Source organism: Haliaeetus albicilla, chromosome 8 (assembly GCF_947461875.1).
Source record: "Haliaeetus albicilla chromosome 8, bHalAlb1.1, whole genome shotgun sequence".
In the NCBI taxonomy this organism is placed as follows: domain Eukaryota; kingdom Metazoa; phylum Chordata; class Aves; order Accipitriformes; family Accipitridae; genus Haliaeetus; species Haliaeetus albicilla.
This window is the reverse complement of record NC_091490.1, coordinates 32,231,222-32,258,540: the sequence shown is the minus strand read 5'-3', so window position 1 is coordinate 32,258,540 and position 27,319 is coordinate 32,231,222. Positions and strand designations below refer to the sequence as shown.

The following is a 27,319-nucleotide window of genomic DNA, read 5'->3' as shown; positions in this document are numbered from 1 at the left end:
GAGGAGGAGGAGGAGGAGGGCGCTGGGCGGCTCGGTCTCGGCAGCCCCATCCGCGCTCCCCCTGCCCGGCCCCGACCATGAATATGTAACTCCCCTCTATTTCCCGAGCTCCATTGCGGAGGCTGCCGCTCGCCATATTGTGCTGCTGGGGCTGCGGCTTCGCTGCCGGCGAGAGGAGCGAGCGGTGCAGTGAGGCGCGGCGGCCTGAGGCGGGAGCCCGGCGGGCGGTGAGCGCAGGGCCGGGGCCGGGGCGGCTTCTGGGGCGGCTGTGGTCGCGGTCGCTACCGCCGGGTCTCTCCCCCCTAGTGGGGTAGGGGCGGGCGCGGAGCCGCCGGCTGCGGCGGGGTGTCCCGGAGGGGTGTCTGGTGCCGGCAGCGGTGCCCGACCCCGGTGCGGGGGAGGCGGCGGCGGCGGCAGAGGGGCTGTGCCTCCCTGAGGCGGTTGTGATGGCGGGGTGGGGTGTGCCGCAGTGGGCTCACCCCCGGCTGACGGCGGCGGGGGGGTGCTGTCCGGGGAGGAGCCGTGGTCGAGCGGCCTCCCCCGGCCCCGGCTGGGCGGTCGCCGCGCAGGTGGGTGCGCTGCCCGCCCCGGCGTCAGGCGGCTCCGTTCGCCCTGAGCCCCCCGGCAGGCTGGCCCCGCCGGGCCGGGGCTGCTCGCCCCCCGCCTGCCGGCCCCGCACGCTGAGGGGCTGCCGCCGGGGCCGGCGGTGGGGCCGTGAGACGTGCCCTGACCCCTTCTGCTTCCCCCCTCCCAAGCCTGGCGCCTTCGGCGTTGCTGCAGGGGCGCGGGGAGCTCCGCAAGCCCTGAGCCGTCCCCGGGGGACCGGCGTTTGGCCGCGAAGCCCGGGGGGTGCGGGAATATGTACGTATAATGTATATGTGTGTGTGTGTGTGTGTATACATATGTGCACACGCACACCCTGGAAGCTGCAGGGAGAGGTACTGTACGCAGCTCCGTTCCACAACCACATGCCGTTAACACCAACCCAGAGAGCGAGGCATTCATTGCCAAATGCCTTACTTGGGAAGGGAGAGCTGATTAACAGTCACGAGCCGTTATTGTTGTTTTTATAAATTGCCCCTGCTTAAAATACAATATTCAATATGATTTATTGCTCTGCATTCCCAGTCTTTTGTTTCTTTTAAAGCCCCTGAGCATCACCATGCTGAACAGTATTTGCGAGGTGTGATGCTGATAAACTGGTACTGGGAACGACCTGACTGCTCCTGTGAAAATGTCATCGTTACCAGCAGGGCATCAGGTGGAGAAGGACACTGTGTGGAGCTGTAGATGTGTCTCGTCTCTTCACACTCGCTCTCACTGCTTCTGATATGAATTTAGCACCTGTTTCTTGCCAGCTTTTATACTCGGTGGTAGCTGGCTCTTTGAAATCATTTGCCTTCTTTGGACGCACCCCATGGCATAGTGTATATATGAAACGAACACTCTGAGCAATATTCTTCTTCCTGGCATTTTTGTTAAGGTATTTGTTTTTCAGGCTTTTTTCTGTGGAAAAATAATTGGATCAAGTGCCTAATTCCATGGAAATCCAGAGGACAGCTAGCGGAGAAAGATGATTTCCAGTATGTTAAATCATAATCCAGTCCTGTTTGGAAGTGTTTATAACTGTTTATAGCTCTGTGTAATAACTATGCATTGCACGCAGGGTTTTGAGGATTAAAGGAAATCGCTTGCATTTGAAAAAATGTGACTGGTGTGCGGGTGAAATTATTTTTGCTTGGGGAAAATTCTTTAATCAAATATGTGATTCACTCAGTGACAAAGACTTGATTTGTCATAGGAATTCCCTGCAGAGGTACTCTCATTTGTATTCATCTATATTTTCATTAAAAACTTTTGTAATGAGTTAATTTGACATTTTTATACATCATGTCAAGCTCAGAGCTGGCATTCAAATTGTCAGCTAAGACAGAGGTGCTCACTTTAAAAGTAGCAGATATCGATAAGCAGTATGTTTTACACTAAAAGATGTACTTGTTTGAAGGATTAGCTTTGCCAGTTGTTTGCAGATGGGAGGAATTTTCACTGGACAGATGTTAGTGTAAGCCACAGTGGCATGTTACTCAGTGATGATACTCATGATGCTCTTGATACTTCAGTGATGATACTTAAATAAGTTTAGAACATCTTTAGAACTTATGGACCCTGTGAATTGTCATTTACAATGTTTGATAAATACCTTATTATTTTCTGCATTCAGCTTCATAATAATAGTAGGACACAGATTTTGCATTGGAGGAGTTTTTTACTTCTTCAGTGGCTAAAATTTTGACCTTTGGCTTCAAAGCTTTGAAACACCAGCCCTACTGCAGCTGCCAAGAAAAGCACTGCCCACCATGTCTTAGAGTTGAAATAATACGCAAGTGCCAGCGAAATAAATTGCATGGGTCTCCCTTTATCAATGATACTTTGTGTTTTAAGAGTGATGCATGGTAATATGTTGAGTATAAAGACTTTGTTAGGCATCTTGGGTCATTAGAGCAGAATTCTGGCATATTCAGGGCTATGTTATCATTAAATAGAAATATAGTTGGCACCTATAGGAAAGCCATCAGTCTCATAAGTGAAATAGATGTGGGGATACATGAATTTCTTCAGCTTTATTTAAACATATCTCTTTCCCTTGCTTAATAAAAAGAATGCAATGGGGGGGAAAAGGCAAGTGGAAAAAGGAGCTTAAAAAAATGAGACCTAAGTCTGCAACTGCTCAGTAGTATTTTTGTGAAAAGGAGCACTGGATCTGCTCTTACTGAAGCACCATTTCAAAGAACATGCATGAAAGAAGTATCAGAGTAAAGGGATTCCTTCCACTTTTTTTTTTTCCCCTAAATAGTCTTTACCAATTTTTTACTGAATAGATCAGCAGTTTAATGATGATGCAAACAGAGAGGAAAGAGATTGGAGAAGGGATGTTGTTGAGCCTAAACTTAGTAATGCTTGTTGATGAAAATAACTTTGAAGCTGGCCTTTGAAGCTGACCTTAAATTCTTAATTTTCTGAGGAATGAGCAGCATTCAGTATTATGGAGCTCTTTAGACTTGTTGCGGTGGAGAAATATTTTAGGAATTATCCCCGTCTGCTTTCCCCCCACTTCTGGATCATGGAGCTCTCTTGCATACATCTGGGAGTTAGCAGTAGTATTCTGCTAACTAATTAAAAACCTAATCCATTCTTTATTCTTCACCACTCAAGGATAACATTAAACTACTTTGGATGATTACTGGGTTTAAACTTAAGTATTAAAACTAAGTAATTAAGTATTTAAAACTAAGTATTGGTCCTGTAGCACTGTTTACAAAATGTACAGTTTTATTTGAGAGAGAGTCCTTAAAACACAAATTGTTCTTAGCTGTCACCCAGCTTTAGATGAAAGTTGTCTGGTTGCCAAATTAACAGTTTTGTTTCTGTATATTTATTGTAGCTATTAAGTCAATCATACACAAGATGACTTGAGTCTTTCTTTTTATCTCTCGAGTGTTATGGGGGTGTTTATTTTTTGTTTATTAATAACCAAACTGTCTTTTGTTCTCATTAAGAAAATTCTATTACTATTGGTTGTGGCTAGCTTCACTATGATAACTGGTAAGTGGGTGAGAAATTTTTGTGGCTATCTAACATGGCTCTGGAAAAACTGAAAACCAAGCATATTTCTTGATCTGATATTCTCAGAATTTCTTCCACAATATAAACTCATTAGAATACTACTGTTTAGTGCCATTGATATTAATAAATGTGATGGATAGTAGGTATGTTGTATGTTGTAGAGGATAACAATGTGACTCACCTGATGTGATCCCAGTAGCCCGGGGAGAGTAGTACACCTGATTTACGTATATTTGGCTTGAGCTTCTATGATGTTTCTTAAAATTTGCTTAGAAGCATCTTGGATCCCGTAGCACTGCAACAAAGCAGTCAAAGCAGTAGTCCAAGAAGCTGATGAGAAGGCTTTCATGTTTTCTGCTGTTGGAATGAAAAATAACAAACCCACATCGGTTACCCAATGGATGTGGAAGCGGATCCGTGCTGGCTCCTACAGCATTGCAGTTCAGGGTCTAGCGTGGTCATTTCAATGTGCCTTCAGTTTTAGACTGTCTCGCAACTGGATGGTGAGTGAGCTGTTCTGAGGGCTGGAACAGCCACTGCAGTGCAGTGGGGAGAGCAGAAGGTACAGCCCTGAAGCCTATTCTAACAAATGAAATATGGACATAATGTATCAGTTCTGTAGCTCCTGTTCATTAACATCATATTAAAGTTATCTTCATGTTTGCAATGGAACAGAGTGCAGGTTTTGAATTTGGCAGTGCCTGACACCAAAACTGTCAGGAAGGAACATGAAAGTTTTGACTACACGTACCTCTGGCAGGAGTTTTTTATCTGGGTGAGCACAGTTTTATATGAAAACTGCCAAGTCCTGAAGGTGAAATTGAATCAGTGTGTTTCATTATTACCACCAAAAGTGGGTTGAGTTGTTGGGTAAAAAACAGCTGCCTTTTTTTTTTTTTTTTTTTTTAAACCCTGGTGTAACTAGCTATAGAAGTGATTTCTACCAGCACAGTCATCAGTCAAGGACTGTGTTTCTCCATGTTCCCAATATAAAAAACTGAAAGTAGAAGACTAGTTTTCTAGAGACGTAGCCTTTGCTGCTGAGCTACTAACAGCACTTGTGGAGATGGGAAAAATCATTTGAATTATAGTGCAAGTATATTCATAGGATTTCTATTAAAATGTACAGCAAACTAAAAGGCTAACAACAGGAGTAGTGAAATGATCAAACTTAACCTTTATTGATTGAAGCGGTCAGTTCTCGCTTTTGGCAGATGTTATTTCAGGGAGGAAACAAGAAGTTGGTTAGCCTCAAAAAACATGCCAGCAGTGCTGTGAGGGTAAGAAAGTACTGTAAAAACAAAAGCACTGGTTCTGAAGCATAATTCTGTGGCAAGGGGGTATACTCCACAATAGCAGGGTACGTGGTGTTTTGTAACAGTCACATCCATGTAAATGTGGTCTTTTCCTGCAGACTGTGAGTTCCAGTGCACTATAAACATGCTACTAGACAATGAATTTTAAAAAAAAAAAAGTGATTAAAAGCATCCTAAGGCAATGTGTATCATTTCTGGCCTGTTTGTATGTATTTAGTTGCTGTGACAGATTCAACTTTTCTGGAGTTTGAAAGTTTACTTTTGTTTGCTCCCAAAAGTTTCCAGTCCTTTATCCCTCCTACTCTGATCTGATACAGCACTGAAATGAATTTTAGGTAGAATTTTAGAAAGGCATTTTTGCTTTTCTCCTTCACAGTTGGTTATTAATTCTGAAATCTAAGGTCGAGTTAACTCTTAAGAGCTTAAGAACTTCATTAAGAGCTACAGTAGGGTGCTTCATAATATGAGAAATATTGCATAAAATTTAACAAATAACAGAGAAAATGGCAATTCTACTCACTCCCACAAAGAGTTCTGTTTAATATTGTTACTTTGCAGGGCTAAATTATGGCTTAGTAATGGCTGTTTTCCTTTTTTGTATGAATTGTAGGCGAAGTTCTTTGGTAAATTTTAGGTCAAGTGCTTGTCTGATTTATTGGCCCACATGAGGAGTGAAAAGGTACCGTTCCTGTAACGGTTGTGTTTTCACTCCTGGCAGAAGGTGTTACTGTTGTATCATATTTTAGTACTCACTTTGGAGAAGGTATAGATGGTGCAAAAGGGTAGTACCAGGATTTTTTTAGCTTTAATGATTAAAATAATCTTACTACCTGTTACATTACAACAGTGGACAACGTTTGCTTTTTTTTTTTTTGTACCAAAACCTGAAAAGTTTTCTACTTAATCCCTCTGAGATAAAAAAAATCTAAGCTTTTTAGTTTAGGAATTGCCTGGTTTTGGAATGTGACGAGTTTGCGCATTTCTAGGTATGACAGCTAGAGGAAGATGGGTGACTTCTGGACTACCTGGAGGCAACTAACATGATATAGAGAGAGCTCTCTGCAAATGTTGTAATTTTGTGTATTCCGGTTTTTGTAGCTCAGGAGATGTCCAGGAGGGTATGATACAGAACTGTAAATAAGAAGTTGAACACTAAGGGCTGAGGCTATTGACAGTAATGGAGTGATCCAGGAGACAGTGTGAAAAGGCCACTGATCCCCCTAGCAGGGAATATAGAACTCCTTAGAATAAACTTGAAATTGAGCATCAGATACATTAAGAGCAATGTACATGGACATATAGTGCTTATACACTATTATACTGTACTGCTATAAATATACAGAGAAGCACCAACTTAAAATCACATACTTCTGTCATGTCCAAAAGTACGTGACTGTTCTTAACACTGTGATAAAACAGCCTTGAGTATGATCAAAAGTTTAATTTGGTACTTTTTTTTTCTTAATGCTCTTGACATCTAAAATGGGAGGATTATCTCTCTTTGGTCACTTCTGTTAGCGTTAGATTAATTGAATTCTTTCATAGGTGTACATATGGATAGCAGATGGTTTGTATGAGGTCATAGCACAAATGTTTCTAAAGGCCAGGATGAGCAGCTTGACTACCAGATTGGAAATGCTGCCATACTTCATGGATCAATTCATTTCAGGTCCAGTAAATTGTGAATGGCAATTAACTGGAAGATCCCATGTCTTAAGGCACCAGGCAAAACACTTTCTTCCTTAGGAGAATAAATAAAGTGAAGAAACTGTAAAAGACCATGTGCTAGCAAGCTAGTGTGTTTCAGAAATGCCAGTAGTATTTTTTTTTTTTTCTCCTCTGTCAGATGTTATCTGTGCGGTAGCCTACTGGATGTTTTATAATCACAGCATTAGGTGTTGTTACTTGGTTTTCATGGAAGGATTTTTTTTTTTATGTTGAAGAGAAATGCCTATTAAGTTTATGGGGCAGGTTGTGGGAAAATGGGAGTTTGTGTCTAGTTATCAGGAAAACTAAAAACTTGGAACTAGTGTGATTGAGAGGGACAATCATGTTGGGAAAATATCTGTAGTGTTACTGACTGTCAAGGCTGTTAAACTGCACCGGTGCCTCAGATTTCTCTGCATTCCTTAGTTTTACTGGCTGCCTTGGGACATTTTTGAGTTTGTGGTCTTGAATTAATTATACAACTTTTTTTTTTTTCTTCCCCTCCTCTCCTGGCTGGTAGGGCTCTAGGGCAGAAATGAGATTGTCTCTCTTCATAGACTGACAAACTTTGGATTTCTCAGTTTGACCATCTGAAAATGCAGAGCTTTATAATACTTGCTTTGGGAAAAATGCAGCTTCCTTCATTTTTATGTACTTCCAGTGTTGAGTGCCATAAAGTAACTTCTCATGTACTCGAGTCTCTTCTGGGTGAAAAGCTTTGTTATCGAAAGTAATAGAATAAGAGGAAAAAGTATGAATCTTTCTAGGGTGACTTTTACAATGGATTTCAATGAGCTTCACATTTTGAGAAAACTAGACACAATTTTAAGTGGCAAATGAGAGAATCTGACAAACTGTCTTAAAGATTACATGCTTTCAAGCAGCCGTTAGAAATCCATACACACAATGTCTCCTAATATGCATTCTGGTGACACAATACTATAAAGAAAAGGAGGATATGTTATTTTTTCATACAGAACAGGCTGGATTTATATTTTAAATGCAGAACTTGGCACAGCCTTGAGTGTGGGGAACATCTGGCACTCATATATGTACAAATAATTATATTGTATTAGTAACTTCTTCGTTGTGCCAGTCGATCAGTTATCTAACATACAGTGGGAGTTGGATGTACCCATCTGAAAGTAAAATTTGTGTTTCACTTTAATACTAGTTTTCTGGTTTTATTATAGCTAAATTGTTTTCTCGGCCATAGTGGGGCTATGTTGATATAATTGATCAAAATTGAATGAAAATTAACATTTGAATGTTAATTTCTTCATTTACTTCTGTAAATAAAGTAGGAAAATAGGATGGCAAGGAACCAGATGGAAACACTGTTAAAATGGGATTGTCGGGAGGGTTATCACATTGTGTTTATTTCTCAGTGTGCATCAGCTATCCTTCAAGTGTAACTGAAATTGGAATGACTTAAAAGTAGTGAAAGGGTGGACCTGCTTTAAGTTATTTCGTCACATTAAACATCAACCATAACATTCACTGCAGTCAGATGCTGGCATTAATATACATTATTATTTATGGTAATGTGTGGCCTCAGGATAGTCCCAGCTGTTCTTTATTTTAATACATTTTTATTCACTTAGTTTCTGTTTATTTTGTTTAGCTCAAAAACAGGTTGCCAGGTTTACTCTTTAAGAATGCAATACAGAACCCCTTAAAAATGGACCTGGGGAAAAAGGAGAGAGGATGCTTAACTTGAGTGAGTGCTTTGTGCCTAAGAGCTTTCCCAAGGTATGGGTTATACTGTCAGCCTTCGAGCAATCAGAAATGTGGTCTTTGTACCATTAATCAGTTGTCCTGGGAAGAAGAGTGTAAGGGCAGCAGTGGAATCTGCAGTGGAGGTAGCTGGGAGTTTCTCTCTGGTCTTTGCTCTTGCAGTAGGTTTGGAGAGAGGTGGAAGAGCAGACAATTCCTGCAGTGCTTTGGAGGCTTTGGGTGATTGTAGGGGGATGTAGGGGTAACAGTGCCTTTCCTTGTGGTCTTTGGGAAGGAATTGGGGGAGGACTGTGCTGGCATTTGTGAGGATTTTTTGGGGGAATGAATGTGGTGGTTAGGATTGTAATGATGCAGATGGTTTTAAACATGCACTACAAAAGCCCGGTTCAGGATCCAAGGATGGTGCCCTGACAAAAATCTGATTCCTTATTACCCAGCAACACTGTTGCCCTTGCAGTTGCTGGTGTGCTGGTTTCGTCTCTTTCGTGGAGCATATAACAACAAGCTGTAGCTATGTCTCTTCTACCTCATTTTTTTTTCTAATTCGGTGTTTCTATCCCACAAATATAGTCCTAGGATGTGTTTGTTTGCAAGCTGATATATTGTAAGGGTGGCAAGCACAGTGTAAATTATTTGTTACCAGATTTGACTTCTGGAGCATGTAATTGCTATTTGAAGTTTCAGCTTCATAGTTTGTATTAATTTGGCATCTTTAATAGTCTTTTAATTGGCTTTGATTGTGCTTTGCAGATGACAGACTTCTAGTTAATGTGTACAAAAGTATTTTAAACACTGGCTTTGTGTAAGCATTGCTAATCAGTCATTTTTAAATGTAGTAGGCATTTACAAAGGAGCTCACTTACATGACTATAGCATATTAACTGATAAAGTGTTTGGTAATAATTTTGAGATTATCCCGTGAATGTAGTTTCAGGTGTTCTGTGGTAGTAGCTGAAACTATTCACTTGGTAACATTCAATTTGTAATCTATATCTGATCCTCTTGAATTTGCAGATTGACTACTAATCCGTAGCTACTTACAGCTCTAACAGCTACAAAGTTAAATTTGGGCAGATAAGCTTCAGCTCTCAAGAGGCTTGCTTTTCAGTAGGTGGTCAAAACCTGAGGCATTTTTGCTTGCTGCTGGTCAATTCAAATGTACATACAGGAGAGAGAAACTGTATTCTCAAGAAACATTTGTGTGGTGTTTTGGGGCTTTGTGAATGTTACTGCTGATTCCACAAGTTCTCAGAAGATATTTAAGGGAAGCGTTCTCTTTCGTAAATGTGTGGTTATGTCATGTGTTTATGGAGGAGACTCCCATCTTAAGCAGACTTGCTGGATGTTTTTTATAATGTACTAGGTATCCAAAGGCTCAATTCCCTTGGTGCTGTTTTCACACAGTTCAAACAAATGGACTCTACTTTCTATAAACCTAGTGGTCACTGTAGTCCCCAAAAAAACTTTTGCTGTTTCTTTTGTGGGTAAGGAGGATATTCATATAATCATATTTGGCCACATACATTGTTAAAGGTATGTGGTGTAGGAGAAGGTCCTGTTCAGGTTTCTTCAGCTTTTTATTATGGTAATGCTTTAGTGGCTGATTAGTGTTAGTTGCCGTTGGCTTTTCTCGGCCCTGTCGTTTTCCACACAGTAAAACTAAGTATAGATGTCTCCGACAGTGAGATAACCCCAGAATTAGAATAATTTGGGTTGGAAGAGACTTCCAGAGGTCATACAATACAACCTCCTGGTAAAAGCAGGGACAATTAGATCAGGTTGTTCATGACCACATCCAGTTGAGCGTGACTGTCTCCAAGAACGGACATCCCACAACCTCTCTGAAGTGACCATTTATTAGTGATCCTTTTGCTGTGGCTTTATGCTTTCAGTATAGAATTAGCTTCCCCTATGAATTTTACTGGTCGACACTTATCAGTTTATTCTGTCTGTCCATAAGCCTTTTGTCATGGCAATAGTTTCTCATTTTGTTTTTGATAGTTTATGTAATTGTTGCTTTATGTCTGGCTCATGGCATGAGTCCACGGCACAAGGTCCTAAAGATTTTAAATGGGCTTTTAATGACTGTAAGAGATTATGATGGATACCAAATCATATCTTATCTCTTAGATGTCTGCAAGACTGACAATGTGAACCTTGCACGTTGGAGGTGAGCTGCGGTACAGAGGTGCTCTGTTTTGATTACAATTCTGAACATGAATCGATGAGCTTGAATTTGTTAGCATAGATCATGACTGATTGTGTGAAGAGAAGATGACTGTACACGTGGCTAATATAATATTGAATTTAATTTGCAAATATAAAGAAAACCTTCTCAGTAAGGGACATTGTGACATTGAACTTGATATTGGGAGGACAAGGATTGATAGCTGAATGAACTAAAAAACACTTTAGTAAGACATTCCTCTCTCGAGCTTATCCGCTTTTGAGATCAGTATATAATTATAGTGAGTGCAGTATAAACTTACCAAGGGACAACTTGAGGAGTGGTGACAATATGTGTAAACAAGCAGAAGAGGAAGGGGTGGCAAAGACAAATGCAGTGACATACTTGTTCAAGATCATCGAGCAGTTAATTTCAGAGCTGGAAATAAAATGAGCTCCAGGCCAGAACCTGATTCAGTGGTCTCCCAGGGATTTTGAGATCCAGAGATGAAAAAAACTTCAGAAAAGAGTGAATACTAAAAGTACTGGATTGTAATCTAATACTAGTTGTCCTAGATTGCTTTATATCCAGTTGTAATCTGAGCTGCCAGTGAACTGCAGTGAAGATTAATTTCTTCAAATACAGTGTGTATCCAGAAATGAATGTTGTTTTTTTTTTTCCAAATCAAGCTCTTAGCCAGACAGTAAAAGCAGAAAAAACTTAAATTTCAGAATGCTTTAACTGAATAAATTGAAATGAATGATTGAATTGAATACTTTGTCAAAACATGCAATTTGTCCCTAATACTAGTCACAGTATCAGAGAGAGTGAAATGTAAAAGTCTAACCCTGTTAAGCTTCCAAGTAACTGCACTATGATACCTGTTTTTAAAAGAACTAATCCTTTGGAAAAAAAAAAAAAAAAATTGGAATGGTTGAAGGTGCTGTTGAACTTGGCATACCAAATAGAGGTCTAACTCTCTTACTGTTTTACATCTAAATATTTACCTTTTAAAACTTGGAAGAAAAATCAGTTCATTTTTAAGGATTTAATATTGTGTAAAAATGTGTGTATTTTTTTTTTTTTTTTAAAGAGCCCGATGCAATTTTTTTTCCTCAAAAGTATTCTTTCATGAAGGTATTGGAGATCAGTACACTGAGTTAAATAGCAGCTGGTACAGTTGTGGCCACACCTGAGCTGGGTTTGTGGGTTATTTCTTCCAGCTGCTTGGTACCATTCCAGCCCTTTCTCTGATCTCAATGTATGCTGACACAACCATGCGTGCAGTTGCTCTTTAGTCTTTGCCTGGGCTAAAATATGCACTGCAGAGCATTTTGGAGAATAATTCACGTTGTGAGTGTTCTCTGATGGCAGCCAGTAGAAAGTCCCCTGCTCCTCGGTTAAAGCAGGACCACCATCAGGGTTAGTTCAAGCTTGAGCTTATGAAATCTTAAATTTTCACAAATGACAAATTTTGAGAAAAAAAGACTAAGGAGTGATGATAAGTTGGTGAATCTAGGGATGATAAACCTCTGAAAAGGTAAAATAGGGAAGAGCAGGAGCAGTGACATGCTGCTGCTGAGCTCCTTCTTTGGCTACCTTGCAGCCAGAACAGCCTGCCTGCCCGCAGCTCTGAGTGGTCTGAAGTGTACTTGTTGCCAGTCGGATTTTATTTTTACTGGATAGTTTCAACAATGGATACCCAAATGCCAACCTACCATGGCTCAAGACTACATTTGAGCAAATAATTAGGTGTCTTTCAGTATAAGAGCTTGTAAAGTGGATATGGTGTGTGACAAGTGAGGATGTTGCTCTGCTGGAGTTTTTTTTCTAAGCACACTGGAGAGACTCCTGCATAAATTCCCCAGTCAGTAAGCAGGCAGGAGATGAGAGGGGCTTTTCTGATGGGGTCTTTCATACTGTTATGTTTTTCCTATAACTGCCTGCCTGTTTTCCAGCACTTCAGGAACAAGACTTATTTTGTTGTTATGTTTTTAAACCCCAACCATTTGTCTTCGAATTTGTGTTGGAAAATAGTCTACAGATGGATGAGCACAAAGAGCGAGATTGCATAAGCCCTGTTTTCCAAGGAAATCGGGCTTCAATAGCAAGTCTTTCAAATGAAGTGATGCGGTACTTGTTACTGAAACCAGCAGGCTCATCTCCTAGCTCTAGTTAGGGAGCTATTCAACTTGTGGATAAAACTTGGTTATATAAAGTTGATGAAAAATTTCCAAAGCTCCTTAAGAACAGCACAGGTGGGTTTTGTTTTCTTTTGTTTTTAATGCTCTGGCAATGTGGAGAACTGATAAACATCCTGGGTACAAAGAAATCAAAATTTACATGTTCTGATAATCTTTAGCAATCTCCCTGTTTCATCTTCCAGTTTTCTTCTATAAAAGACACAAAGCAACTAGGCAAGTTTTATGACTACATACTAAATTTTAGCTTGTTTCCCTTTTTTCAGATGCTGTTTGGAACTGGGGAGTGACAAGGAATCAAACCTGAAGAGATTCATAACATTTCTGGTTCTCAGATTTATAATACATTCTGTTGGTTGTATCAGTCAGCTCTTGATAGTGACAGATGTGCATACTCTGTAATTACAAAGTTTGTGCTTCAGAGTTTTACTGTGCTTGAAGACCGAGTCAGCCTGAAGGATTGCAGGTGTCCTTATAATATTGGTTATGGGTTGTGGTTTGGGTTTGGTTTGTTTTTTTTTTTTAATGACTGACGAGAGTGGCCTTCTGGCTGTAGCATAAATTACAACTAGTACTTGTTAGTAGCTCCAAGAGAAAGATGTTTGATCTGCCTACAGGAATATGGCTTCTCCCCTTCATATTGCCCTGTTGTCATGTGACTGGTTGCTTTCCTCTTATATCCAGAAGGTATAGACAAGTCATAAAGGTAAAAAATGATAAAAGGTATAAAGTCATGGTGTGTTAGAAGTTTTTTCAAAAACTTAATGTTGAAAAAAGGCTCATGGGGTGTATCTGACTTCACATTGTTCCTAGCGCTAGCACAAGTGACCTGTGAAGAAGAGATCTCTTCTTCATTTATAAAGTGGAAAAGATCTGAAATGTTGAATAGCTGAAAACTTAAGTAGATATTGTTGTGATGAAATCTGCTTCATATTTTGAGTTGGAAAAATGAGCATGAGAAAATTGTTATGTAAGACTTTTTTTAAAAAAAAAAAAAAGGCTGAAAGGGATGCAGAGGAATAGTGAACTATGTCAGTGGAGATCCAGCTGATCTTAAGCATGTGAGATTTCAGTGGAATAAATTTCCAGACTAAAGAATAAATGTGAGGCTTTGTATTTATTCTATATCTTCTCTCCCCTTGCCAGTAGTAGTTAATAAAAAGTCTGTTGTACCTTCTGTCTAGAAACTTTCCACTTTATATTTTTTACTCTGAACAAAGTGTCAAGAACAGAAAAAAACCTTTCTTTGGCTCATGAAAGCTTTTTCCTAATTTTGCAGCTTTAGAAAAGATCAGCTAGTCTGGCCTGCACTATCCAGGATTTCTTTTCGCAGATGCCTGCTTCAAATCTAGTAGGAGTGGACTGTCCTAAAAGAAAACAACTAAGGAATAATCTCTGTATTATTGTTGCAGGCTGTAAATGTCGGCACTGTCAGAACATATAGAAAAAGCCCTTCTGTCAGATTCACCTTCAGGCCAGGCAAGGTGTGGTGGGTTGACCCTGGATGAACACCAGGTGCCCACCAAAGCCACTCTATCACTCCCCGCCCATCAGCTGGACAGGGGAGAGAAAATACAAACAAAGGGCTCATGGGTCGAGATAAGGACAGGGAGACATCACTCACCAATTACAGTCATGGGCAAAACAGACTCAGCTTGGGGAAAATAAACTTAAATTTATTGTCAGTCAACCAGAGTAGGGTAATGAGAAATAAACCCAAATCTCAAAACACTTTCCTTCCACTCCTCCCTTCTTCCCAGGCCCAGCTTCACTCCCAGATTCTCTACCTACCCCCCAGCCCCCCAGCAGCACAGGGGGACAGGGAATGGGGTTTACGGTCAGTTCATCACGCGTTATCTCTGCCACTTCATGCTCTTCAGGGGCAGGACTCATCACACTCTTCCCCTGCTCCGTTGTGGGGTCCCTCCCACAAGAGACGGTCCTCCACGAACTTCTCCAACGTGGGTCCTTCCCACGGGCTGCAGTTCTTCACGAACTGCTCCAGCGTGGGTCCCTTCCACAGCGTGCAGTCCTTCAGAACCACACTGCTCCAGCGTGGGTCCCCCATGGGGTCACAAGTCCTGCCAGAAAACCTGCTCCATGGGCTCCTCTCTCCACAGATCTGCAGGTCCTGCCAGGAGCCTGCGCCAGCGTGGGGTTCCCACGGGGTCACAGTCTCCTTTGGGCACCCACCTGCTCTGGTGTGGGGTCGTCCACGGGCTGCAGGTAGATATCTGCTCCACCGTGGACCTCCATGGGCGGCAGGGGGACAGCCTACCTCACCATAGTCTTCCCCACGGGCTGCAGGGGAATCTCTGCTCTGGCACCTGGAGTACCTCTTCCCCCTCCTTCTTCACTGACCTTGGTGTCTGCAGGGTTGTTTCCCCTACATGTTGTCACTCCTCTCTCCAGCTGTGGTTTCTGTGTGCCCCGCAACTTTTTTTCCTTCTTAAAAATGTTATCACAGAGGCGTTACCACTATTGCTGATTGGCTTGGCCTTGGCTGATGGCTTAGAGCCATCTTAGAGCCGGCTGGTATGGGCTCTGTTGGACACGGGGGAAGCTTCCAGCAGCTTCTTACAGAAGCCACCCCTGCAACTCCCCCTGCTACCAAAACCTTGGCACACAAAGCCAATACACAAGGAGAGCTGGAGATGGTCTGTCCACAGCTAGCACAAGAACAGAGAGAATAGTGGAGTCGAGTCCAGTCATGTCTTCCTCATTAGGTTTTTTTCTGCTGGAGACCAACAGATTAAATGATACCTGAAAATGAACTCAGCAGTGCTGTTTGGGATGTGCTTTGAAAATGACTGCCTATCAAGAGTGTTTGCTTACTTAAAACATGTCAGTTAGCTGCCTAATTATTTGCTGTTAAACCTGAGAGCAAGGGGCCAGTGCAGTCTCCTCCTGCTTGGTTGTAAAGCTTGACTTGAGAGTCGGCTAACTGCAGAGGATTTTCCTACCTCTGTTCCCCAAGCGAGTGGAGAAGATCAGTCATTGATGAGAACATCTAAAGAGCTGGTTTACTGGTTATGACTTTGAGACTGGTAGTTGATAATTGGTGGCTATTACATGGTCAGTGCAATTTTAGGTCAAAATGCCTCTCCTGATTGTGGAGTTTGATCTTTGATACTGGTGCCAGCTGTTGATTTTGCTGTATTAGATTTCAGCAGTATGAAGAAACATAATCCAGTCTTATGTCCAGCAACGTCATAAGGAAGCGAAGTCAAGCCTCATTCATGTGCATTTTTCAGGCCCAATATAGATCTGGAAGTTGTAGGGGAACAGGGAGAAAGCTAAGGAGGCTTATTTATTGATCATCAAGCAGTGTAATGTGATTTTTTTGTTGTTGTTGGTTGTGGGAGTGGCTTTTCAGCATGTTTGAATTGACCATGTTTCCACTGTTCCTCAGATTTTGACTTCGTACATACCAGAGGCAGAGTGTGTTTGCTAATGATAAAGTGGACTATGTGGATCTCTCCAGCTTTTGGCTAGCTTTAAGGCCACTGTTTTTCCTCTTAAAATTTGAAAGTGCTATCACTGCAGACCTTAGAGTGAGAATGAAGCACTCAGCATCTCAGATTAAAAGCCTTTAGAATAAAGCTGGTCAATTATTTATTATGACACTTGTAGTGTGTCTTCAGCAGCATAGCCTCGGGCTTGTAGGCAAGGTTGCAATATAAATTATAGTGTTAATACACTTGTTCTCTGGTTTGATAGGTTTGCTGACAGTCTGGCACCTGGAGAGCTGCCGTTCTGTGTTAGCAAGTGTAAGCATGCAAGTTTAGGCAAGATAGTACGTGTGCATGTGATGATCTCTTTCCTATGGGGCCACTTAGATGAGCTCTTTACTGCGATGGAGCTAAATAAATGTTGGGAGCAGGTTTTTCTGTTAAGAGAGGCTGGATTTACTGGGACTTAGTTGTCTTAATCTGCTGCAGTCTGACTGTATGCTTCAGCAGATTTTGGGAAGGGTGTGAATGATTAGCAGCTTTGTGAATTTTTCTCAGTAGTTGAAATGATAGTTAATTAAACGTGTCAACTTTAAAAGCACTCAAGAGGAGTATCCAGTGCGCACACAGAATAATAATGTTGGGCCTCTGTTGGAACAACCGACTGGCAACAAGACATAACAAAAATCCTTACCCCAAAGGACTTGACTTCTTGTATGCCTGGAATTACCTTAAATAATAGTGGATGTTAGAACACAGAGAAATACTATTTCCTTTCTTTGCCACTAGTACACTTTTCAACATTGCTTCTTTGCTGAGATATGTCACTTAATACCATCATTAAATTCATAGCTCTGAATAATTTAAATAAAATGCCCAGAATCCTGACAGGATAGTCCAATGCTTGGTCAGACTGGGAGCTGACAGTCTGCACCTGGTTTGTGGTGGCTTGTCACTTTTAAAGGGGAGGTAAGGTCCTAACTGGACATCTTACTTTTCTGATCCACACAGAGGAACATGTCTCTTGTGACAAGTAAACTGTATTTTTAGGGCACAATATTTATATAGTAAAAATTAGAGTTGATGGTCTGTCATCTCCTAATTATTACTTTTGACACCTGTTCAGACCCTTATTACTTATTAGACATAATAGTGGACATGGCTACTTTATGTCAGGGTTTTGTTTTTTTTTTCCCCCTCCTTTTTTCATAAGGTGAGAAAACTCTAATTTCTGTGTCTGGATAAAAGTAGATAGAATAAGCTTTGCTGCACTGCTTCTCTTGCTTTTCCCTCAATAATTAATTACAGCTTACAAAGTAACCTTCATCTCCAGAGAGGTTGACCCTTTTCATATAGAACTTGATGAATTGCAAACTGGTTTATAATGTACCTGGTAAATGCCAGTAGAATCTGCATTTGGCTGCTGATTTGAAGGGTCTGGAAATACAAACCTAGACTTAAAAAAATGCCAAAAGAAAGGAAGAAAGCACTTTTGCTTTTTCCACCTAGTAGAAATGTCTGCAACTGCAATCTTACCTCTTACATGGTGACATTTATTTTTTTAAACATACCACACAGTCTGGGATAAGTTTTCCTGCTTTAAGGGAGGCATGTTTGGAGAGATGGGGAGGATTGCCTCCTCTCCCCCAGTGTGAAAATATTTTCTGTTCACAAACATCATTTTCTTCTGTCGTTTTGACCTGACTTTCTTTCACATGTGTGCAGTGACTATGTGTGGTAGTTTTGCCTCATCTCATACAATAATCCCAAAATTTTGATGAGAAAGCATTACAGTTTCTCTGTGTGGTCTCTTTTTTTTTTTTTTTTTGCATTTGTTTTATTTATGGTTGTTTTTTTAAATGAAAAGGTGACGTGTGCCTTTGCCTGTAGGCAAATTCTGCAGCAGTGGTTGTGGGAGTGGTTACTTTTAGCTCTGTCCATTGACAAGAATGCCCGTCTACCACTACTGAAACAAAAAATGAGTGAAACCCCATGTCCTGGTTTCAGCTGGGATAGAGTTAATTTTCTTTCTAGTAGCTGTTATAGTGTTATGTCTTGGATTTAAGATGAGAAGAATGTTGATAACACATAGATGTTTTCAGTTGTTGCTAAGTAGTGTTTAGACTAAGTCAAGGATTTTTCAGCTCCTCATGCCCAGCCAGCGAGAAGGCTGGAGGGGCACAAGGAGTTGGGAGGGGCTGAGGAAAAACAGGGTCCTTTATCAGGACAGCTGAGCCAAACTAGCCAAAGGGCTATTCCATACCATGTGATGTCATGCCCAGTATATAAACTGGGGGGAGCTGGCTGGGGCGGGGGCAGATCACTGCTTGAGAACTGACAGGGCATCAGTCAGTGAGTGGTGAGCAATTGCATTGTGCATCACTTGTTTTGTATATTCCAATCCTTTTATTAGTATTGTTGTTTTATTATTGTTGTTATTATTATAATTATTAGTGTCTTCCTTTCTGTTCTATTCAACTGTTCCTATCTCAACCCAAGTTTTACTTCTTTTCCCCAATTCTCTCCCCCGTCCCACTGGTTGCGGGGGGAAGTGAGTGAGCGGCTGCGTGGTGCTTAGTTGCTGGCTGGGGCTAAACCATGACACCCTGATAATGTGTGTATGATTTGGGTTTCTGAAACGTAAAAACTTCTGACTCCCCCTTCCCATGTCATTGCAAATCAGGTGCACGTCCTGGGGTTGCACAGGAAAACTGAACCTCTTGATTGAAATTACCCAGTGACTATGTTTTACTTGATCTTTCAGTATTCTCTAAACTTCTGATTGGACACCCCTAGCAATGTATTTTCAGGAGGAAAAAGAAAGGCATTATAGCGTGTTTCCAGTGAACATGTTTAGCTAGTTTTCTGTGTGCGTGTATAATTTTGACCTTCCACTTGGTTAAAAAGCAGACCCCACTTGACCCCTATGCACATTTGTAAGTGGATGTTTTATGAGTTTTCCACATCAGGTGGCATTTGCAGCTTTGCGCCACGCAGCCAAGTATTATGGCCTTCAGTTCTGTCACTTTTGTTTAACAGCCCTAATTGATTTTTGCAAAGCGTTCATGGCTGACTGACTCCCTCAATTTTTCTGGAGCGCTACAGAGCACAGGCTTATCCACGTGTAACACAGTGGAGCCTGGTACTTGGATGAACAAGTGTTCCCCCCATACTTGTGCTGTGTTGTCACAGAGACCGCTGTGTCTGCCTGGCCCCAGGGACTCCACGCTCGCCAGAGAAGCCTGCTCGGGAGAGGAAGCTGGCTCCTGTAGCCAGGTGTACTTGAGTGTGCAATGTGTTTCTCTTCTTCTTCCCAGCCATGTCTCAAGCTGTGCAGACGAATGGGACGCAACCTTTAAGCAAAACATGGGAGCTCAGTTTGTACGAATTGCAAAGAACGCCTCAGGTAATACATGTTAAAGAGCTGGCCTTTATGGCAAGGCTTTTTTTAATACTTTTTAGTATTAAAAAGCTTGATGTTTTAAGATTTTCGTTTAGGAGTATTAACTGCCTATTCTAAATGATAGAGTACTTTTTAAAAAAAGCTTTCCAAAACAAAACCTCTCTCGCAATATTAAAAAAGAAGTATGTTTGATCTTCATTTCTTTTTTCCTTTCTTTAGCAGCATGGGTGTGTGTGCTTGATGTGGTTGTGTACCTGTCTTGTTTTGACTTTTTACTATGTTTCTCTTTAAAAGAATAGTAACCCATGCAGTCCCTGTGAGGAAGTTACTAAATTCTATTAAAGAACTTTTACTTTTTTTTATGCTAGGAAGCAATCACCGATGGCTTGGAAATAGTGGTGTCACCCAGGAGCCTGCACAGTGAACTGATGTGTCCCATCTGTTTGGATATGTTAAAAAACACCATGACAACAAAAGAATGTTTGCATCGCTTCTGTGCTGATTGTATCATTACAGCCCTCAGGAGTGGGTATGTAAATATTACTACAGGGAAAACGGATTTCACTTAAGATGAAAATGTGATCAGGGAAATCCTTTATGTCCTGGGTGTTGATGTGGAACAGTTACATGCCTGTGCACTGCAAGTTTCTGAATGTGTAACACATCTTTCATATTACATTCTTGTGTGGCCAGCCATCTGTGGCAGACCAGATCTGTTTTTTTCCTCATATGAAAAATCATCCCATAACTTTGTTTCCTGAAAGGACTTGAAAACCTCTTTTCTTTTTTCTTTTTGTTTTTCAATCCAGTAACAGCAAAACAAAAATACAGTACCTCACTTAAAAAAAATTAGTCTCATTTCCCTTATTCTTTCTTTTCCTAATAATAAATTGCAAATCGTGTGGCCTTTTAGCAGTAGTCCTGCTTCCAAGCTTCACTACTGGAACAACCTACACTAAATTACAAATAATTTTTCTTGTATTCTTCAGTTACAAGTTCATATTTTCCTAAAAGCAATAGACTTCTGAGGTAACCAACAGCAATTAAGTTAATGATGTATCTATTTCTGATAATGGCAATTACCTGTATTCAGAGGTCATGCTTAATTTTCTGTGCCTGCATAAATTCTGATGAGTAATTAGCAAAAATACATTAGAGGGAAAAAAGAAAACCATCAGGAGTAAAGACACCAGTGTTTCAGCTATTGAGGCCTCTTCCTCTTACAGGAAAAAAAAAGCGTGAACCTGACATTTTTGTTAAATGAAAACAAAATGGTAAGAAGGACAAGACTGTTTTTGTGTTCCCAGTAATTAGTGCTTGAACTATGGAATAGGTTCCTTAATCTTTGTTTTGTCCTGCGAGTGCTAGGAAGACTATGCTTTAATATAATTTCCACTGGACACGCATTTTTTTCTAGGTGAAAATCCATCCAGAGGGTTAAGGGAAGAACCGTTTTGCAGAGTGGAACTTTGAACTCTTCAGCATAAACAGTTTGCTGAAACATACTTAAAAAAAAAAAAAAATTAAGCAGGGAGATATATGTTTGGGATTTTTGTTTAAATATCTGGAACTACCTGATCTGTCAAAAGACAGAAGCCCCATTCCAGATTTACTATAAATATTGAATCTTGGTGAGCACTTTGACTAAGAATTGTAGCATTAGGGCAGACTTTTGTTATTGCCAGAGAGTTAGTATTGTTTTCTCCCTTCTTGTTTATGTCCAGCAACAAAGAATGTCCCACATGTCGTAAAAAGCTAGTTTCAAAAAGATCACTGAGACCAGATCCCAATTTTGATGCTCTGATCAGTAAAATTTATCCAAGCCGAGATGAATACGAAGCTCATCAGGAGAGAGTGCTAGCAAGAATCAGCAAGCACAATAACCAGCAAGCTTTAAGTCACAGCATTGAGGAAGGATTAAAGATTCAGGCTATGAACAGGTACGTAATCCACATAATTTGTCCACATGTAACCTTGTTTGCTTTAACACAAAAAATACACCGTCTGTCCTCACTCCCTGTATAGCCTGAGATTCCTCTTCTCTCCTCTGAATTCTGCCAAAATAATTTTTAACCTTTGGCAAAATAATTTTTAACCTTTTGTCTACTAATAGAAACCTCTGTATCACTCCCTGCAACTTCTGTGGCAGCCCGATGTAGGCGGCAGATTTCAGTTTAGCTTTACTAAATTATGGCTATCATGTCTTAGATAATAAACTGTAATACAATGAATCCTGTACCAACATATTGCCATGACATGCGAATAAATGCACATAATACCAGAATGTAGGTTTTAGTTGCAACTTTGTTCACAAGGCTGGAATATATCGTGTTTATACAGTAGTGAAATTCTGGGTGTGCATTTAAACTAAGAGAGCCAGCTGGGAAGGAGGCCTGAAACTTTATATTGTGGTGAAGCGTGGTGTGATTTATATTTTTAATCACATGTGGATTCATATTTAGATGAAAATAATGGTCTGAAATTGCCTGAAAAATAAAAATAACTGTATGAAGTTAAAAATTATCTTAAAACGTGTCTAAAAGGTGTTTGAGGGATAGGAAAAAAAACATAGTCTTGTCTATGAGTATCTTTTTATAAAAAAGAATGATTTTTTGTTTGTTTGTTTTTGTTTTAAACTTTAAATATCTCTGAAACATTTAGTGCTTGTGGGTGCATATGACTAACTTCTGGCATGATGGAGACCGGGAGAGGGAGGAGTTGTACAAGCATTGTGGGCCTGTGAATTGGGTGAATTCTGAATGTGGATTAGCATTTATTTCTACCTATTCCTGATCAGGTTACAGAGAGGCAAGAAACAACAGATTGAGAATGGCAGTGGAGCAGAAGATAACGGTGACAGTTCACACTGTAGCAATGCCTCAACACACAGCAATCAGGAAGCGGGGCCCAGTAATAAGAGGACCAAAACATCGGATGATTCTGGGCTAGAACTGGACAATAACAACACAACTGTGGCAATAGACCCTGTAATGGATGGTGCTAGTGAAATCGAATTAGTCTTCAGGCCTCATCCGACTCTCATGGAGAACGATGACAGTGCACAGACGAGGTAAATGGCTTCTATTCCTCTTTGTGTATTCTGCTGTTATTTTCTGATGCTTTTGTTTTCTGTCACTCCTTGGGGCTTTTTAAAATCAATTTACTTTGGTCATACCACATCCTGTTTAACCCATATACACTCTTTCCCTCTTTCCGTTGCAAGTCAGGTAGATGGTACTGCTCACGATTACCAAAAATACAGTAACAGTCTGTTTTAAGCCTTTGATCACAAATAAAGATGTTTTTAAGGGTTTCTAGCATTGCAGTTCACAGTAGATACTATGATGATGGTATAACATCAGCCCCTTTCTAGTTATTCTAAGATTCTTTGGGAATAAACAGCCTTGCTTAAGTGTCAGCAGTTTTCAGAGCAGCTTTGTGTCAGTGGGATTTGTAGGCTGGAAGCTTTTCCTGGCATTTTCCTTCACGATCAGCCCAAGCACAGACTGCAAATTTTGGATCACAGCAATGAGCAGTCTCATGGCGTTTCCTCAGATCTCTTCCTGGCTTTTTCTCCTGTTGAGACATCTCTCTGTAGTGTCTATAAATATAAGCTTCAGCCAGTTTTTCTTTTTGGTTTGGAATTGCAAGGCAGTTCTGGGGGTTGTTCTGAAAGGCAAAGAGAAAGCTAAGCTTCTGGGAGAGGCCTTTGCAGCATTTGTGTCAGCCTTTAATTCTTGCATGAAGAATTGAAGTGAGAACAGATAGTGAGACAATAAGGAAGAGTAACTTCAAGGAGATGCAGAGAGCGTTGTGTGTATAGCTCTTGCACCTTACACCTTTCTGTCTGGGCTCTTCAGACTGTATCTATACTCCGAAGATACCAGCAGTTGTGAGTAGTTCTCAAAGCCCCTTGACAACCTGTTATTAGGTTTTTCATTTCGAGCAGGTGACAGGGCAGTGCTGTCTTCTCTACAAAGAGCAAGAGGGCCTGTGGGAGAAGTGTCAAAAAGATGTAAGGGCACTTTGGAACAATGTAATTTGGTAAGCTGCATGTATGTCTTGGGTGAAAGCAATTAATGTTCTTGTTTGTGAACTGTCTTTAAAGGCCTTTTCACACTTGATGCTTAATATTTGAGGGTGTTCCAGATGTCTTTTCCCTATACTGCAACTCAAACGTCTTTGATTATCTTTGTGGTTGTTGTCACAGATACATCAAGACCTCAGGCAATGCCACCGTTGATCACTTGTCCAAGTACTTAGCTGTGAGATTGGCTTTGGAGGAGCTTCGTAGCAAAGGAGAATCAAACCAGATGAACCTTGACACGGCCAGTGAGAAGCAGTATACCATTTACATTGCTACTGCCAATGGGCAGTTCACTGTAAGTACAACTTCTAAGGGTAAAACTGAGCATCAATACATCTTTGATACAGATTTGATTAAAATTCACTCAGCTGGACTTTTCCTGAGTTGGTGTAGGGGTAAAATTCATAGCACCAGGTTGTTTATTTAGAAGCCCATCAATTGCTTTTTAGGAAAATGTATACAACAAAAGCTTGGTTAGTAGAAAAGGAGGCATATAAATTACTTGGGAAAAATCCAGTGATGCCAGCAACTACTAGCTGACTTATGCCATTATTTTACAGTTGATATTGAAGAGGAAAAATATTACTTCATCTGAGAATCTTGTTTCAAAAGCAGATAGCTCTAGCACCAGGAAGCATCTATTGTAGGGTAGCATTTCTCCACTTCTGTGTAGGCTTCCAATATTCCACTATGAAACAGCTGTGAGTACACTTTTAGGGAAGAATCCCTCCTCTCGGTTGCTGACTTCAGAATATACGGATACAACAACAAGGCAGTATCACAATCAGAATGAACTCTGAGCCTGGTATTACACTTGGGCGTTTATCTGAATAAAGTAAGTCTTCTGGTTAAGAGATAGGCAGATGCTTTGCAGTGAGAGTCTATTTCAAACATGACTATAGACTGTGCCTTAGACAAAAGCAGAGATGCTTCTGGTGTAAATACACATCTACTACTCCTGCTGTTTGCAGAGAGGAAGGAGGAAAACTGAAGTTCACTTTATTTACAACTATATTCACTTTGCAAGAGTGTTTTTCGGTGCTGTTTTAGTGAGATCAGCAGGAGTTTGGAATAGCTTGCAGTGTTGTTTTTTGATGCCGAATGGTTAGCTAGTAACTTGCGCCACATTATTGGTGACTTCTTTAAAGTCAGTGCATTCCTCTGATTTAAGTAGTCTGTTTCTACAGTGCTACCCGTGCAAGCCATCAGATTTATTTAATTTCTGTTTTGGTGTTCTCTTCTAGGTATTAAATGGGTCATTTTCCTTGGAACTGGTCAGTGAGAAGTATTGGAAAGTGAACAAACCCATGGAACTTTACTATGCACCAACAAAGGAACATAAATAAGCTGTACTGGAAAACTGAGATGGGACTAACTCTTTTTATAGCTATGAATTCTTTAATATTAAAAGAAGGCACCACCATTATCTTTATGGACAATACATGTGATGCCTTCAGGTTCTCTCACTATACTTATTAATATGATTAGACAGTATTCTGGGTTGTATTTGATTTAGTCTTTGTTTTGGGTTTTTGGTTTTTCCCTAGGAGACTAAATTACCTTCTCCAGTACATTCCAGTGTTTGACATGCTTTTTTGTTCCTAATGCATGATAACTGAACAAGTGTTCCAGTTTGGAATGTCTTAATTTTGTCCAGGTAAATCTGGATTTCTAATACATTTGACACAGTTATAGTAGCCTCTGTGAAGTATTGAGCATTGGATGGCTAAGTCAGTCTATTCAATAGTAACATATGCCAAGGAATGTGTTAAATGTTGTAATTTGCTAATGGTTATCCATATAAAAGATTGGTAGAGAATTGATTTCTGATAGTCTTGCAGCTAGAGGTAATCTGATTCCCTGGAAGAGATCTGTTAGTCATTTTCTTGTGAAGAAACAGCTGTAGTGAGGAAACTGACACTTTAAATCCTTGCCCTTTACTGGGCTTAATACTTCAGTGCAAGGTAATTCATGAGATTGACTGAAATATTCATTAAAAAGTAAACAAAAAAACCCCCAAACAACCCACACCCATAACTCTTTCCTGTGTAGAACATGCCAATCTTGATGCACACTGCAGCTTCCCGCCTGGCCCCTGTTGCAGTGTTATCCTGTCCTCACGAGCTTAATTGAAGAAAATTTTCTGGAAGTTCTACAGCTCTACTCTGTTCCCTATAGTAACAGATTTTTATTGAGAATGTATTAGAATGTTCTGTAAAGAACTGTCCTGAAAACTTTTTTTTAAAGCAAATCCCCGAAATTCCAGCACGTGGACATAATGCAACATTGAAATGCTTTGCTTTATGGAATTTGTGCCACCCCAGCTGTGAGCTTATCCAGGCTTCAGTCTGAGTAGGGAGGACTTCAACTGTAAGCTGCTTGAAGATTGATTTTTTTTTTTTTTTTTTTTTTTTTTTGCCATAGCTTTAACAAATGTGGCTTAGCACTTTGGAAGACAATTTTAGTACTTGACAAAGTTTACCATTTAGTGTCTTAAATTTAGGTTCAGGTTTTAAAACTTGGCAGTAGGCTGTTGTGTAACGTCCAGTAGCTACCGTTCATCTGCATGTTAAAACTCCTCTTCCCTCGCTCTGGACCTTGTCACTTAATGGGGGCTGCTTTATCTGTTAGCATTCCGTCTTATGGGAAATGTTACCATGAGAGATTTCCTTTGCTGTAAGACTGGCTGATGAAGCGTTCACCCATTCGCACCTGAAGCTAGAAGCGAAAAATGTTGCCGATAGGTGAGAAGTAATATACTTTAAACCATACAGTATTGTTCCTTCTTTGTCTTGCCCATAGTTAGACTGGTTTTGGCATGTGGTACGTAAGTATTCAGATGCTCGGGGATTCTCTTGGGAAGGAAGTACCCTTCCATCACTTCTGTCTTTCAAGCCTAGCACTTGTAAATACGTGTCCATTCCAACTGCTGTTTCAGATCAGCTTTATCCCGATGTGAAAACTGCACAGGCTTCTTTGAGTAACTTAATTATTTTCTCTTACTGGAAAAAACTTGGGGTTTTGTGACATGAAAAGCCCCAGAACACAGAAGGGGCAGTTTTTAAGGAAATACGTTATTCATGACTTTCTGGTGAAACGTTGCATTGTATAGATTAGTAGTGCATGTCCACTAAATATAATCTGGGGGATGAGGGAGCGGTGATTATAAATGCTTTAAAATTAATGGGGAAACTTCTAGATTAGTTGCAGGATACCTTCCCATTGTGATAGCTAAGGTAATGTCCAGTCCCTTAAGCAAGAGAGGTGTTTGTGAAGCTGAGCAGTCTGTCTAGGAGCTGTCTGTCACTTTGTCCCCAGTTCTTTAAAAAGCGTGGGAGAATGTGAAGCGCTTATTTTCATGTTGTAGTGAATTTACTGAATATTTATGTTCTTTAAATATTATATATATAATGTAGTTTGATTAAACCATTGATTGCACTGTGACTCTTTAGTGCTATAAACTATTTTATTTTCAAAATGACTTTACTCTTCCACCTTTTAAAGCCATGTTATTTTTTAAATACACGTGTTAGGTACAGATATGCCTAATAGCTCTAGTATCCAACTGAAGTCACCCTGAAATTCTCAAACTGACAATAAAAGCAAAAATGTTATCAACAACCTA

The 27,319-nt window shown here is 40.4% G+C and overlaps 1 protein-coding gene across 3 annotated transcripts; it reads left to right on the top strand.

The window, feature by feature from the left end:
* RNF2 (ring finger protein 2) lies at positions 1–27,319 on the top strand. 3 transcript variants are annotated; one of them, XM_069789580.1, is made up of 8 exons: positions 1–227; positions 1,499–1,583; positions 19,522–19,610; positions 19,976–20,136; positions 21,332–21,547; positions 22,405–22,677; positions 23,818–23,989; positions 24,939–27,319. In XM_069789580.1, the coding sequence occupies exons 2-8, from the start codon at positions 1,574–1,576 to the stop codon at positions 25,038–25,040; spliced, it is 1,023 nt and encodes a 340-aa protein (XP_069645681.1). In that variant the 5' UTR covers positions 1–227; positions 1,499–1,573; the 3' UTR covers positions 25,041–27,319. The 3 variants fall into 3 exon arrangements, with proteins under 3 accessions (XP_069645681.1, XP_069645682.1, XP_069645683.1); XM_069789581.1 differs by lacking the exon at positions 1,499–1,583 and having other exon boundaries at positions 2–227; XM_069789582.1 differs by lacking the exons at positions 1–227; positions 1,499–1,583 and adding an exon at positions 13,058–13,218.